The sequence below is a fragment of the Heteronotia binoei genome, chromosome 7 (genome assembly GCF_032191835.1).
Source record: "Heteronotia binoei isolate CCM8104 ecotype False Entrance Well chromosome 7, APGP_CSIRO_Hbin_v1, whole genome shotgun sequence".
Taxonomy (NCBI): Eukaryota; Metazoa; Chordata; class Lepidosauria; order Squamata; family Gekkonidae; genus Heteronotia; species Heteronotia binoei.
The window spans coordinates 120023599-120040359 of NC_083229.1; the positions used below are offsets into that span (position 1 = coordinate 120023599).

At 49.7% G+C, this 16761-nt stretch overlaps 1 protein-coding gene across 1 annotated transcript in view; it reads right to left on the bottom strand.

The window, feature by feature from the left end:
* Window positions 1-402, bottom strand: part of LOC132575565 (GPI ethanolamine phosphate transferase 1-like) — a 71750-nt gene extending 71348 nt beyond the window's left edge. The window contains exon 1 of the mRNA XM_060244372.1: window positions 347-402. Coding sequence (XP_060100355.1) covers window positions 347-402 — 56 coding nt within the window. The remainder of the gene's footprint in view (window positions 1-346) is intronic.
* Between the last annotated feature and the right edge of the window lie 16359 nt (window positions 403-16761).

The following is a 16761-nucleotide window of genomic DNA, read 5'->3' on the forward strand; positions in this document are numbered from 1 at the left end:
AGCTCTGAATAATTATTGCTGTGATCTTTGGGTGGCAGCCCATTTGCTTGCCAAAGCCGGATGCAGGGCCAGCTCTGCCACTGGCAAACCAGGCAATTTCCTAGGGCACCAGCCTTCTGGGGGTGCTGAATTGGATGTCCCCCATGTGACTTGGTGACGTTATCAGTGCGGGGGAGGGGGGCGGCACCTGAAGTTAGCTTTGCCTAGGGTGCCAGATATTCCAAGGCCGGCCCTGGCTGGATGGTTTGACTGTAATTTTTTTTCTCGTAGGAGCGTAATACCAAGTGGCAGTAAATAAATCTCCCAAGAAGTATATTGCAAAACAGATAAATTTATATTTATTCACGTCAGCTGACCTGCCATAAACTTCACTTTGCGAACCATAAACTGGCCAGAATTCATCACGAACTTTAGCTCACGAGACGGTTCATGCTTACCTCTAGTTGCTAGGTTCCCCCCTGGCCACCAGTGAGGGATGGAGGAGAGAGTTCCCAGAGCCAGGTTGAGAAACTCCTGAGGATTTGGGGATAGGTCTTGTGGGGGGGAAGGAACTTCAACGGAGTACAATGCCATGGAGCCCACCTTCTAAAGTAGGGGTGGCCAAACTGTACACTGGCTCCTGTACACACATTGTGCGGCTCTTGAAACCCTCACCACCGTGTTGGCTGACTTGGGGAAGACATTTCTCTCTTTAAATCACTCCCCCAAGCCTAGCCAGCCAGCAGTTTGGAGAATTTATTTAAAGTTAAAGTTGTTTTCTTTCCACCTCTTCCTTCCTCCCTCCCTCCCACCCTGTCTTGCAGCTCTCAAACATCTGAATAATTTATTCTATGTGGCTCTTACGTTAAGCAAGTTTGCCCACTCCTGTTCTAAAGCACCTATTTTCTCCAGGGAAATTGATCTCTGTAATCTAGAGTTGAGGTGTAATTCCAGTGGATCCCCAGGTCCCACGTGGAGGCTGACAATCTTTCTGGCCATAAGAAGGGCAGGTATGAGCAGAGACCAAGAAGACAGTTATCACCAATTCAAGGCTTACCATCTTGTTACAAATGAGATCAATACCTAGAACATCTAGGAATTAATCCCCATTACACAAGCCATGAGTATTCAAATAAACTCTCTTTTATCACACATAGAGCGTTTTCGCACTTACCTTAAGCCAGAGCGACGTCCCTCTTCACCGCGCAGCATCTGCACGGTTTTCGCACTAATTGCTCTGCAGAACCTGGAAGAGCCGCAAAGGCCCGTGGCATTTGCGTCGCAAATGTAAACTGCCAAAAACCAGTTTACATTTGCGACGCAAAAGCCGCGGGACTTTGCGGCTCTTCCAGGTTCTGCGGAGCAATTAGTGCAAAAACCGTGCAGATGCTGCGCGGTGAAGAGGGACGTCGCTCCGGCTTAAGGTAAGTGCGAAAACGCCCATATAGTTCAGTGCAGTTCAGTATAAACGATGATCTAATTTATCCAAGTGGTCTCAGTAATAATAATAATAATAATAATAGCAATGTCCTGCAAGACATCAGATAGTTAGTGGTATCCCAATCTCATGTAATGTTAACAAAATCATTTCCCTCTTCTCCGCAGAATGGAGCCTGCTTTTAATATAGTGAGTTGCCTTCTATCAGTGGGCATTACTTCAACCAATGTAACAACACTGGAAATATTGGATTCTAGACGCACTGATCCCACATGCATTAAAACTACAGATGTTGCTCAGTTGTGGATGATAAAAAGCAATGCAACTGAAAAATAGGCACAATCTAACATGTTATCCAAAATAATAACAATAAATTGCAAGCTTAATATGGCATGCGGGTAACAGATGGGTACAGCTACAAAAGCTGCTGAATCTTTGAACAGTTCAGAATGATAATGGCATGTAGCCAATGAGACGTCAGCGGAGTTCATCTCCAATAAGAGGCGATCCATTAATGCAAGGATCAGTGCGCAGGCAGCAGCTCTGAACACGACACGATCCTTGTGCGATATCGAGTGCTCACCATTTCCTGCCTTGAAATGCCATTCTTTAACTACATCGTTAAATTAAAAATTAAAATTAAAAAAAATCACACCAACATTCTATTCTAGGGTTATGTTTTGTGCATGCAAAAATTGTTCTCTATGGAGGCTTAATAAAATAGACTGGGTCACAGCAGACTGGCACAGCACTGAATAAAATGGCAGGCATAGTGCAGGTTGATGGTTGATAGTTGGTTGGCAGTTTGATTGGCAAGCGCCTGAGATACATTAGGTTAGGATAAGGAGGATCACCACAGCAAGTACTCTTGGTTGATCCAGGTAGCCAAGGGTGGAATTCTAGCAGGAGCTCATTTGCATATTAGGCCACACACCCTGATGTAGCCAATCCTCCAAGTGCTTACAAGGCTCTTTTTTGTAAGTTCTTAGAGAACTTACAAAAAGAAGAAGAAGAAGAAGAAGAAGAAGAAGAAGAAGAAGAAGAAGAAGAAGAAGAAGAAGAAGAAGAAGAAGATAACAATGATATTGGATTTATATTCCGCCCTCCACTCTGAATCTTAGAGCGGCTCACAATCTCCTTTACCTTCCTCCCTCACAACAGACACCCTGTGAAGTGGGTGGGGCTAAGAAGACTGTCACAGCAGCTGCCCTTTCAAGGACAGCATCTGCCATAGCTATGGCTGACCCAAGGCCATTCCAGCAGGTGCAAGTGGAGGAGTGGGGAATCAAACCCGGTTCTCCCAGGTAAGAATCCGCACATTTAACCACTACACCAAACTGGCTCTCCAACTGGCACCAAACTAAGCTCCAGGAGGATTGGCTACATCAGGAGGGTGTAGCCTAATATGCAAAGGAGTTCCTGCTACAAACCCCCCACCCGGCATGTCTCTCTGTTGCTTGTGGAAAGCTTACATATGTGATCCATTCAGACCCACCCCCATGGAGGTATTCTTCCCTTAGAATGAAAGGCAGCCATCGAAGAAGATCCGAATGTGGTTAAAATCAACTTTCTGATCAAAGCCAATTTTATTATTTGACATATTCTCTGCATTGTTTTAGAATACAGTAAAATTGCCTCTGGAATTTTTGCTAAAGCTAAATTCAAAGTTGATTTGGGGAGTCAAAAAAAGCCAAAGAGGTTTGGACAGTGCCATTAAAAGTTCTCTGATGCCCTTTCCAAGATGGCTTCTGGACTCTGCTCAAACCAAAATTCAAAGTGAATGGCATTCCTAAGTACTTAGTTTTCTGTAGATAGATAGATAGATAGATAATTTTATTTATATCCCGCCCTCCCCGCCGGAGCAGGCTCAGGGCGGCTAACAACATCATTCAATTTCCCTTATACAAAAGACAAGGTTACATTAACATTAAACATTAAAATTCTGATAAGTTTAAAATCACTTAATTAAGTTGATAAAAGTGCTAATGCTAATTGTGCTTTTATAATGGCGGTAATCATTAGCAATTTCTTTCTTCGTCAGCGAAAGCCAGTCGGAAGAGGAAGGTCTTGCAGGCCCTGCGGAATTGTTCAAGGTCCCGCAGGGCCCGCATTTCCTCTGGAAGTTGGTTCCATAGGTTCGGGGCTACAGAGGAGAAGGCCCGGTTACGGGTGCATTGCAGCTTCACCTCTTTCGGTCCGGGGGTGGTCAACAAGTTTTTTCCAGCTGACCTCAGTGCTCTCTGGGGTTCGTATGGGGAGAGATGGTCCCTAAGGTAGACAGGTCCTCGACCATATAGGGCTTTAAAGGTAATGACCAGCACTTTATAACGAATCCGGTATGTAACTGGCAGCCAGTGCAGCTCGCGCAGCCCAGGCTGTATGTGCTCCCATTTAGGGAGCCCCAACAACAGTCTGGCCGCTGCGCTCTGCACCAGCTGCAGCTTCCGGGTTCGGTACAGAGGCAGCCCCATGTAGAGGGCATTACAGTAATCCAGTCTCGAGGTGACCGTTGCGTGAAGTACCGTTGCCAGGTCTTGGCGCTCTAGGAAGGGAGCCAACTGCCTTGCCCGCCTCAGGTGAAAAAAGGCTGACTTGGAAGTGGCTGCAATCTGGGCCTCCATTGATAAAGAGGCTCCAGTAAAACTCCCAGACTCCTAACCCGGTGCGTCGCTTTCAGCGGCGCCCCGTCGAAGACCGGGAGAGGTATTTCCCCTTCCCGGGCGCCCCGACCCAAACAAAGGACTTCTGTCTTCGCTGGATTCAATCTCAGCCCGCTCCCCCTCAACCACATTGCCATATCCTGCAAGGCCCGGTCTAAATTTTCAGGGACGCAGCCAGGCCGGCCGTCCATCAGCAGATAGAGTTGGGTGTCATCTGCATATTGGTGGCACCCAAATCCATATCTCCTGGCAATCTGGGCAAGAGGGCGCATATAGATATTGAATAATATTGGTGAGAGAACTGCCCCTTGAGGCACTCCACAATCCAGTGTGCGCCTCCGGGACCGCTCGCCACCAATTGCCACCCTTTGTCCCCGATCCTCGAGGAAGGAGGAGAGCCATTGTAAGGCAGACCCCCTCACCCCTATATCGGCGAGGCGGCGGGTCAGTAGCCGATGGTCGACCGTGTCGAACGCGGCCGACAGATCTAACAGCATCAGCACCGCCACACCGCCCCGATCCAGATGCCGTTGGAGATCATCTACTAGGGCGACCAGTACTGTCTCCGTCCCATGACCCGGGCGAAAGCCGGACTGGCAAGGGTCTAGGATGGAAGCGTCATCCAGAAAACTCTGCAACTGCGACGCCACTGCCCTCTCTATCATTTTACTTAAAAACGGTAAATTAGAGACCGGTCGGTAGTTTGCCAATTCGGCCGGGTCTGCTGTACTTTTTTTCAAGAGGGGTCGGACCAAAGCCTCTTTCAGGGATGATGGAAAGCGCCCCTCCGAGAGGGATCTATTTATGATGTCCCGTAGAGGACATTCAAGCTCCCTCAGGCAGGATTTAATTAGCCAGGAGGGGCATGGGTCCAAATCACAAGTTGTGGGGCGCGCAGAGGAGAGAATTCCGTCAACTTCCTCCAGGCTGAGCGGGTCGAAATGATCCAGAGTTAAATCAGAAGACAGGCAAGGGGCCTCGGGCTCATGTGCTGTATCTAAGGTGATGGGCAGGTCCTGGCGGAGCGACGTGATTTTGTCTGCAAAAAATTTCGCAAAAGCCTGTCAAGCTACATCTGACTTAAGGCAACCTTGTTGGGTTTTCAAGGCAAGAGATGTTCAGAGGTTGTTTTCCATTGCCTGCCTCTGTGTCTCAGCCTTGGTATTCCTTGGTGCCCCCCCCCCCCACTCCAAACACTAATCAGGGCCAATCCTGCTTTGGTTCTGATTTCTGACGAGATTGGACAAACCTTGGTGATCCAGGTCAGGGCTTACATGGTTAGGTATATATGGCCTGGGATCTGTCTAACTTTGGGACCGCCTCTCCCCATATGTGCCCCAGAGAGCACTACGTTCAGGGTCCCGAAATCTCCTTCAGATTCCCGGACTGAAAGAAGTTCGATTGTCCACCACTAGAGCCAGAGCATTTTTGGCACTAGCCCCCACTCTGTGGAATGCCCTCCCTGAAAACTTCAGGGCCCTGCAGGACCTGCCTTAGTTCCGCTGGGCCTGTAAGACCGAACTATTTAAGCTTGCCTTCAATAGGCAAATTAAGGGGAGGTAGCAACAGTTAAGGGGAGACAGCAAATGTCCCACAGTACTGGCAATCCCACTGGACAAATACAGATATTCAGAAACATCGACATGCATCTTGGATTTTATGGTTAAAATGTGTGGAATTGATTTTATTGTATATCGTTCTCAATATTCCATGTGGTTTTTAACTGTTGTTAGCTGCCCTGAGCCCTTTAGGGGAGGGCGGGATATAAATCTGATAAAATAAATATGTTAAAATTAGTTGCTGGTTTATTTAAACAATTTACAGGGCAGTTTTAAGCACAGATACACCCTTCTTAGCTCATTCACTTTAATGGACTTTGAAGGATATAAATGGGCTTCAGATGGCATTGTAAGACTCAAGGCCGTATAGACACCGAATTACAGCTATAAGTAAATACCAGCTACTTTACCATTGTCTTTCAACCTCCTATATAGACCTAGCACTTTGTAAAGACAACTTCCACTCTTCCCATATTTTTACTGTAATTTGACTTCCCTCAAATCTTATCATTATTTAAAAATTGGACATAAATAAAGCCACCACTCCCTACAGCTGTCACACGGCACTGCGCATTTTTTCTTTGAAAAGCTCCTACTGAAAGGACTCCACGCTACATCTAAGTAAATTCTGAATTGCTAAAAGGTAGGGCTCAGTCTTTATCTTTGATGCTGCGAGTGTTTGATCTTGATTGTTGCTGACTGAAAACACTGACTTCAAAGACGCTGAAATGACCTCGTCGCATGGCGGCACTCATCCTTGCACTGTGGTACTAGAAAGCATGGGGGAGGGGAGGTCATCTTTTCGTCAAACACATGCAACTACCAGATTCCATTCCACTCAGGTAAGAGCGATGGGCAGGAACCAGAGATGCGAGCATGGAAATAAAAATGTCCTCAGCCAGGCCGCATTTGGAGGTGGAACTTCCCGGAGCAGTGCTCTAGAAGAGAAACTGTCCCCAAACCGGCCACTTTGCCCAGCTTCTTCCAGATGACGCAGCTGGAACAGGGCTAGTTTCTCTTCCCAGACAGTTTAAACCACCCGGCAAGAGAAGCCTGTAAGCAAGGGGTGTTTTTACACTGGCAGTTTGCGACTCTCTATTACCTCATTGGAAACTCACTTTTTACATTACCTAATGTTCTCACAACTGTTTTGCATCGTTGCTGCCCGAAGCATCTATATTTGTTTCAGTGAGATGAGTTTCGGAGCTGCTCCTGAAATGTTTTTCTCCACACTAGTTTTGACCTGGTCTTTTCTCTACAGGCGTTTCAAACTTGTATTGCAGAAGTTTTCATGCGTTTTAAAAGATTCCTCCAAAAGCCGCCACAAGGTGCAGTAATTTGCATGAGAACTGGCAGCACTTGAAATTTTTACATATCATTGCTTGCCTCATCTAGTAATTTAAATGTGTATTGTTTTTGCAGTGTTGACACGATTTCCAAGCAATTGTATACATTTAACTAAGCACTGGTATTCTGGATGCCCTCTGATTAGAGAACCCCCCCCCCCCAAATTGAAACACTTAAATGTAAAAGGAAAATAATTAAAGCGGAACAGTGGAAGGCGATTTGAAGGCTCTAAAACTCTGGATCAAACTGAATGTAAAAACACCCAAGGTCTCTGTGCAGCAAGGAAAGTTCATCTTGCTGCACGGAGATCCTGGCCCCAGCTTCTCTTGCAAGGCCCTTCTTTCCTTCCTTTTATGTACACATGAAAGGAGCATGAACATGAAAGCTTATATCCAGAATGACATACCTAATAAAGGGGGAGTAAACTAGGACTGATGTCCCACCAGGCTTATGCCGCTCTCACGCTCCTCTTCTCCACGGGGCTTCCATCGGATTTCATGCTATCTATCCTGGGGCTGCAACCAGCGTTGGCTTTTTTGCATGGCAAACAGAAACTGGTTTTTAGAAGATCTTGTTTGCTGCACAAAAGAGGCAAAGCAAGTTGCAGCCCCGGGGTAGATAGCATGAAATCCAACGGAAGCTCTGCGGAGAAGAGGAGAGTGAGAGAGGCATAAGGCTGGTGGGAGATCGGTCTCCATATGCTTCATCTTAAGAGCGAAATCCAGTCCAGACAAATGGCTCAAAACGAACATTCGATTGCCCTGACCTGGATAGGCCAGTCAAGCTTGATCTCATCAGGTCTTGGAAGCTAAGCAGGGTCAACTGCAGCGAGGCCCGTAGCTACGAGGGGGCCTGTGGGGGCACAGCCCCCTGACTTCTGGTTGAGGCCCCCTGACTGGACGCCCCAACGAGTCCCAGGGGCCTCTGCCGGCCGGGGGCAGAAACAGTCTCAGCCTCCCCCTGGAGTTAAAGGGCCAGCAGATCAGCTGTTTTGCGGGCCCTTTAGCTCCAGGGGGGGGGAGCTGGGAGTTGCTTTTGCTGCAGCTCTCAGCCCCGATCACAGCCACTTCTCCTGCCCCTTCCCCTCCCTCCCAGCCTCGATCGCAGCCACTTCTCCTGCCCCTTCCCCTCCCTCCCAGCCCCAATCACAGCCCCTTCTCCTGCCCCTTCCCCTCCCTCCCAGCCTCGATCGCAGCCACTTCTCCTGCCCCTTCCCCTCCCTCCCAGCCCCGATCGCAGCCACTTCTCCTGCCCCTTCCCCTCCCTCCCAGCCCCGATCGCAGCTACTTCTCCTGCCCCTTCCCCTCCCTCCCAGCCCCGATCGCAGCCCCTTCTCCTGCCCCTTCCCCTCCCTCCCAGCCCCGATCGCAGCCACTTCTCCTGCCCCTTCCCCTCCCTCCCAGCCCCGATCGCAGCCACTTCTCCTGCCAATTCCCCTCCCTCCAAGCCCCAATCGCAGCCACTTCTCCTGCCCCTTCCCCTCCCTCCCAGCCTCGATTGCAGCCACTTCTCCTGTCCCTTCCCCTCCCTCCCAGCCTCGATCGCAGCCACTTCTCCTGCCCCTTCCCCTCCCTCCCAGCCTTGATCGCAGCCACTTCTCCTGCCCCTTCCCCTCCCTCCCAGCCCCGATCGCAGCCACTTCTCCTGCCCCTTCCCCTCCCTCCCAGCCCCGATCGCAGCCACTTCTCCTGCCCCTTCCCCTCCCTCCCAGCCCCGATCGCAGCCACTTCTCCTGCCCCTTCCCCTCCCTCCCAGCCTCGATCGCAGCCACTTCTCCTGCCCCTTCCCCTCCCTCCCAGCCTCGATCGCAGCCACTTCTCCTGCCCCTTCCCCTCCCTCCCAGCCCCAATCGCAGCCACTTCTCCTGCCCCTTCCCCTCCCTCCCAGCCTCGATCGCAGCCCCTTCTCCTGCCCCTTCCCCTCCCTCCCAGCCCCGATCGCAGCCACTTCTCCTGCCCCTTCCCCTCCCTCCCAGCCCCGATCGCAGCCCCTTCTCCTGCCCCTTCCCCTCCCTCCCAGCCCCAATCGCAGCCACTTCTCCTGCCCCTTCCCCTCCCTCCCAGCCTTGATCGCAGCCACTTCTCCTGCCCCTTCCCCTCCCTCCCAGCCTCGATCGCAGCCCCTTCTCCTGCCCCTTCCCCTCCCTCCCAGCCCCAATCGCAGCCACTTCTCCTGCCCCTTCCCCTCCCTCCCAGCCCCTATCGCAGCCACTTCTCCTGCCCCTTCCCCTCCCTCCCAGCCCCGATCGCAGCCACTTCTCCTGCCCCTTCCCCTCCCTCCCAGCCTCGATCGCAGCCACTTCTCCTGCCCCTTCCCCTCCCTCCCAGCCCCGATCGCAGCCACTTCTCCTGCCCCTTCCCCTCCCTCCCAGCCTCGATTGCAGCTACTTCTCCTGCCCCTTCCCCTCCCTCCCAGCCCCAATCGCAGCCACTTCTCCTGCCCCTTCCCCTCCCTCCCAGCCCCGATCGCAGCCACTTCTCCTGCCCCTTCCCCTCCCTCCCAGCCTCGATTGCCTCTGCTTCTCCTCGCCTCTGCTGCCTGCTTCTCCCCCCGCCTGTTCCCACGTGTAGCCCCATGCCTGCCACCTACTCGGAGGGCTACTCATGAGTAGGCAGCAGATCCGGTGACTGGGGCAGGGCGGAACTGTGCTGCCTAGCCAGAAGGGCTAGGGCTGGCCCTGCCTGTCACTAGAGGGAAGGTCGTGTGGGGCGCTGGGGGGCATCAGTGCCCCCTGAAAAATCTAAATGCCCCCGACCTTCCAAATCCTGGCTACGACCCTGACGGCAGCTAGTACTTGGATGGGAGACTGTCCTTGAAATAACAGCGGAAGGGAGGACAGAAGAAGAAGATATTGGATTTATATCCTGCTCTATACTCTGAGTTTCAGAGTGGCTCACAAACTCCTTTATCTCTCCCCCCCCCCCACAACAGACACCCTGTGAGGTGGGTGGGTCTGAGAGGGCACTCACAGCAGCTGCCCTTTCAAGGACAACCTCTGCCTGAGCTATGGCTGACCCAAGGCCATTCCAGCAGCTGTAAGCGAAGGAGTGGGGAATCAAACCCAGTTCTCCCAGATAAGAGTCCGCACACTTCATCACTACACCAAACTGGCAGCCGCCTTCCTGAATATCCCCCAGGCCCCCAGTAGGGGTCAGTCATCAGAGGTCATCATGAGTTCCAGGTGCATACTCTCTCTCACACACAAACACACACATAAAATACAAAAATACAACCCTCACAAATTTATAACAAAACCTGACCTGGATAGCCCAGGCAAGCCCGATCTCATCAGATCTTGAAAGCTAAGCATGGTTGACTCTGGTAAGTACTTGGATGGGAGACCTCCTTGGAATACCAGAAGTCAGGAGGGTGAGGGAAGGCTTTATTCTGCCACCTCTGAATATCCTCCGTGCCTCAAGTCCCCAGAGGTTGACATGACTTCCAGGTACAGACATGCACTCACTCACTCTCTCTCACACACACACACACAATACGGGGGGGGGGGGGAACCCAAACACAAATGAATATTTGATAATCTTCAGGGCTTTTTTTGAGCAGGAATACACAGGGACACAGTTCCAGCTGGCTTGGTGTTAGGGGATGTGGCCTAATAGTCAAATGAGTTCCTGCTGGGCTTTTTCTAGAAGAAGAAGAAGCCCTGATTACCTTCCATCCTTAATGACCTCAGGTCCTCAATCTCAAAAAGAGAGGCTTAGATTCAATCAATTGTATCCAAGGACTTCTACAGGAGTTCCCCTTCAACAAGAAAAGATGACCAGCCTTACCAAGGACAAAAGATCACCTTCAAAAATATGCAAAATGCAGTAGCCCAGATTCGTACGTCCGAAGAATAAACTCCTAGTTCTAACCACAGCACAGTTCCTGCTGCAGAACTTGAAATCCCAGTGATATTAGGTAGAAATTGTATTAAGCTATAATTTAATGATTCCCGGCAGCCCTCTCTTTCCATACCAGAACTGTGTATAGCATATGTTCCCTACTTTAGAGTTGAATACTGTAAGTGCTGCAAGGAGGTATTGCCCATCCTAAATGCAGAAATTACATGAACGCAGGATCAGGAGAACAAAGGTCTTACTTTGGAGTCAAGCTTACGAAGCATTTCCCTACATTGGAATGTCTACATTGGGAGGGACGGTGGCTCAGTGGTAGAGCATCTGCTTGGGAAGCAGAAGGTCCCAGGTTCAATCCCTGGCATCTCCAAAAAAGGGTCCAGGCAAGTAGGTGTGAAAAACCTCAGCTTGAGACCCTGGAGGGCCGCTGCCAGTCTGAGAAGACAATACTGACTTTGATGGACCGAGGGTCTGATTCAGTAAAAGGCAGCTTCATATGTTCATATGATCTGAGTAGTCATATGAAAAACCATTCAGCACATGCTCAGATGCACACTCATTCCTGGTCAAATTGCAGGTTCAGAATGGTCTCCACAAATTTTCTAGCAATCTTATGCATCCTGATTAAATTAAGCTATTAGCCACAGTGTGTGTATATATATGTGTGTGTGTGTGCGTGTGTCCTAAAATCCACCTCTCTATCCCCTGGACCACTTTATTCACACCTTTCCCAGATAGTGATGCTACCCTGCTACTGATGCCCTAAAGGAGAAAGCCTGGTTGCCTGTCCGGGAAGTATAACATATACTACAGGAAGATTCAGTTAGCTGGACCATTTGTCCAACTCAGCCAGAAAGGGGGCAGGTAGTAGTGCTTAAAAACATAAGAGAAGCCATGTTGGATCAGGCCAATGACACATCCAGTCCAACACTCTGTGTCACACAGTGGCCAATATATGTGTGTGTGTGTTTTAGGATTTTAGAGGTGGGTCCAGAACAACGGTATCCAAACTGTGGCTCAGGAGCCACATGTGGCTCTTTCACACATATTGTGTGGCTCTTGAAGCCCCCACCACCCATCAGATGGTTGGAGAAGGCATTTCTCTGTTTAAATCACATCTCCATCCCTGGTTCAGAATCTAGAAAAACAGCTACGAAGCATAGAAGGGAAAGAGAGATGGTAATTAAGTAATTATCTGGGAGAACCGGGTTTGATTCCCCACTCCTCCACTTGCACCTGCTAGCATGGCCTTGGGTCAGCCATAGCTCTGGCAGAGGTTGTCCTTGAAAGGGCAGCTGCTGTGAGAGCCCTCTCCAGCCCCACCCACCTCACAGGGTGTCTGTTGTGGGGGAGGACTCTTATCTGGGAGAACTGGGTTTGATTCCCCACTCCTCCACTTGCATCTGCTAGCATGGCCTTGGGTCAGCCATAGCTCTGGCAGAGGTTGTCCTTGAAAGGGCAGCTGCTGTGAGAGCCCTCTCAGCCCCACCCACCTCACAGGGTGTCTGTTGTGGGGGAGGAAGGTAAAGGAGATTGTGAGCCGCTCTGAGACTCTTCGGAGTGGAGGGCAGGATATAAATCCAATATCATCTTCTTCTAAAATTGTCTGGCAGCTAGAAGTTCTAGCTCTTTAAAAGAAAAAGAGATTGGGTTTATCCCCTACCCTTCACAATGTCTCAGAGTGGCTTACAATCTCCTTTGCCTTCCCCTCCCCACAACAGACACCCTGTGGGGTAGGTGGGGCTGAGAGAGCTCTAACAGAAAACTGCTCTTGAGAGGAACAGCTCTGTGAGAAGTTGTGACTGACTCCAGGTCACACCAGCACGTGGAGGAGTGGAGAATCAAACCTGGAGAACCTTCCACTCTTTATACCTAGGCTATTCCTAACCTGAATAAGTCAGGCGAAGCTGATCTCATCAGGCCTTGGAACCTAAGCGAGGTCAGCCCTCGTCAGTATTAAGGTGGGAAACCACCAAGTCACACCAGGATCATGATGGAGAAGCACGCAACAGCAAACCACCTCTGAACGTTTCTTACCTTGAAAACCCCATGGGGTTGCTGCCGAGTCACCTGTGATGTGAGGGCAAGAAGCAAAGAGGTTCCCCCCCAAACCAGGATAAGCTCCTGCAACTAACGGAGGAAACCGAATTCAGATTAATCCAAGCCAACCCAATGAAAATCCACTGCTGTGTGAAAATGCAGTTGCCAGGCACTCTGGGTCCTTCTTATTAATCAACCTGCAGCTCACTTAAGCACAGTTGTTAAGTCTGAGGCACGCGCCGATTCGCGCACAAGGTTTGCAAAAATCGCTATCTTAAGATGGCAGCTCTGCAGATCTGGCCTCAGTTGAACAGCTCTGACGACCAGGGCCCAAGATATGATGGAAATGTGATTCAGGACAATACGGAATTGAAGCAAAACGGAAATATGGGATTTAAGCAAAAGGGAAATATTTAAAAAGAGCAGTGTAGCAAAAGAGTGGGCTGAATGTCACTGAAACAAGCGTTTGCATCAACAACCTCCGCGCTTAGGGGCAAGCCTTTGTAGCCAATTTTCCAATCTGGTTTTATTTTAAAGAATAACATTTTTAAATGGATTTTTATAATCGCAAAGCCACACACGTTTCAGTGTGTTCTGGGGTTTTCCGACCTGTAACTGTGAAATCTTCAGATGTCTGAAAGCTCTTTCAGTTTAACTTTTCTTCTGATAAAAAGGTAAAGGTAGTCCCCCGTGCAAGCACCAGTCGTTTCCGATTCTGGGGTGACGTTGCTTTCGCAACGTTTTCACAGCAAACTTTTTAATGGGGTTGTTTGCCATTGCCTTCCGCAGTCCTCTACACTTTCCCTCCAGCAAGCTGGGTACTCATTTTACCAACCTTGGAAAGAGGGAAGGCTGAGTCAACCTTGAGCCAGCTACCTGAACCCAGCTTCCACCAGGATTGAACTAAGGTCTTGAGCAGAGCTTGGACTGCAGTACTGCAGTTTTACCACTCCGCACCATGGGGCTCTTTTTCTTCTGATAGAGGTTTATAAAGTTAGGCAGGGGATGGAGAGAGTTGACAAAGAGAACTTTTTCCTCCTTCCCTCAGAATATCAGAACTCAAGGGAATCCAACAAAGCTGATGGGCAGGAGGTTCAGGGTGGATAAAAGGAAAGTCTACTTTACACAGAGAGTGATTAAAATGCGGAATTTGCTTCCAGGAGATGTAGTGATGGCCATAGGAACAAACAGCTTTCAAAGGGAATTAGATAGATGATTCATGGAGGATAAGTCTATCAATGGCTACTCGCCATGGTAACTGAGGGGGACCTCCATATTCAGAAGCACTAATCCTCTGAATCCCAGAGCCAGGAGGCAACATCTGGATAAGGCCTCGGCCTCTATGCCCTGTTGTTGGCCATCCAGAGGAACTGGCTGGTCTCGATGTAAGAAAGGATGCTGGACTAGGTGGTTTGAAACAGCAGGGCTCTTGTTATGTTCTCATTATTGTTCTTTCATTATAGCTTTGCACAGGGCTTTTTTTTGTAGCAGGAGCTCCTTTGCAGATTAGGCCACACTCTCCTGATGTAGCCAATCCTCTTGGAGTTTACAGTAGGCCCTGTATTAACAGCCCTGTGAGATGATGCAAAGCAGTTCCTGCTACAAAAAGCCCTGCCTTTGCATATTAGGCCACACGCCCCTGATGTAGCCGATCCTCCAAGAGCTTACAGGACTCTTAGTACAGGGCCTATTGTAAGCTCCAGGAGGATTGGCTACATCAGGGGGAGTGGCCTAATATGCAAAGGAGTTCCTGCTACAAAGAAAGCCTTGGCTTTGCAAGAGAAACATACCAGTGCATACTTGGCTTTCTTTCATTGTTATGTGCGATGACCACCATCAGTTCTGGTTTGAACACCTGGAAATACTCTGAATTTCCGATTAGTAATCCTACTTACCTTCAAAGATCAAATAGGGAAGCCAGCCACCAGGTGGGACCTGGGGATCCCCTGGAATTACAGCTCATCTCCAGATTTTATTTTTTTTAAAAATGCAGCCTCTGGAGAGAAGAGAAACGGATGCTATGGAGGGTGGACATTGTGCCCCATGGAATGTCTTGTCCTCCCCAGGCTCCATCTCCAAATCTCCAGGAGTTTCCAAATCTGGATCTGGCCATCTTATCCCCTCCATCCCCCCAACAATGGCCAGGGAGGACCTTTCAGCACTGACAGAAGCCAGATCGTACAGAGCAGGAGAACTTCCTGTGGCAGGATACCTTTGGGAAGGGTAGTCGGTTGCAGGCTTTTTTTGTAGCAGGAACTCCTTTGCATATTAGGCCACACCCCCTTGATGTAGCCAATCCTCCTGGATAGGGTTTCCAAGTCGAATTCAAGAATTATCTGGGGACTTTGAGGGTGGATCTAGGAGACTTTGGGGGTGGATCCAGGAGCAAGGGTGTGACAAGCATACCAGAACTCCAAAGGGAGTTCTGGCCATCATATTTAAAGGGACAGCACACCTTTTAAATACCTTCTCTCCATTGGAAATAATGAAGGATAGGGGCACCTTCTTTTGGAGCTCATAGGATCGGACCCCCTGGTCCAATCCTTTTGAAACTTGGAAAGTACTTTGGGGGGAGGCACTGGATGTTATGCTGAAAATTTGGTGCCTCTAGCTTAAAAAACAGCCCCCCCAAAGCCCCAGATACCCGCAGATCAATTCTCCATTATACTCTGTGGAAATTGGTCTCCATAGGGAATAATGGAATGCCCAGCAGACATCCTCCCTGCCCTTTTTCTGAAGACGCTGAAGCAGGGGGGAGGGCCTTCAAACCGGGGGATCCCCTGCCTCTACCTGGAGATTGGCAACCCAACTCCTGGAGCTTATAGTAGCCCCTGCACTAAGAGCCCTGTGAGCTCTTGGAGAATTGGCCACGTCAGGGGTGTGTGGCCTAACATGCAAAGGAGTTCCTGCCTTCACCCATGGCAGTGGTCACATCAGCATGGATAGATAATACTATGTATCAGTGCTTCAAATAATCAGATCTTTCAGCTTCCAAAACAGTAACAGTGGGCAGCAAAAAATTTAACTCCAGGATCAGGAGCAATTTTCAAAACAGTGGGCCTCCATCACACTCCATTTCCTGGGCCAGTGACTTCAAACGAATGATCCGGTCTTATTGCCTTGTTTCTCCTGCAGATGTAACCAATGCAGGCCCTATAAATGCATTGGCTTCTCCTCTCCTGCAGATGTTCAGCAAAGCCATACCTTCCCTGACAGAGTGACTAGCTGAGTGTAACATTCTTGATAAGCGCTGGTGGGAAAGAGAGCAACAGGTTCCCATCGACCACCAGGAAGTCTGTGCTGGGGATCTCGAACCTGCCTGGACAAAGAACACAAGGGTCAGGGTTAGGTCCTCTTCATCCCCCGGCAGGGGACATTTGTGTGCACGATGAAATGACGTCACCCGGAAGTGACGTCGTCAAGATGGTGGCGCCCGTGCAGGGCTGCTCTCGGCGTTTCCGGGGAAACTCTATGGTTTTCCCGGACGCTCTAGCTATTTGGAAGGTTAAAACTCTATGGTGCCTATTGTACCATAGAGTTTTACCTCCCAAATGGCTAGAGCGTCCGGGAAAACCATAGAGTTGGCAGGTCCAGTTCAAGAAATATCTGGAGACTTTGAGGGTGGAGCCAGGAAACTTTGGGGGTGGAGCCAGGAGCAAGGTTGCGACGAGCACAATGGAACTCCAAAGGGAGTGCTGGCCATCACATTGAAAGGGACCGTGCTCTTTTAACAAATGGAAATAATGAAGGATAGGGGCACCTTTTGAGGGGGCTCGCACACCTGATCCCCTGGTCCAATCTTTTTGAAACTTGGGGAGATGTTTTGAGGAGAGGCATTGGATGCTATGCTGAAAATCTGGTGCCTCTGCCTCAAAAAACAGCCCCTC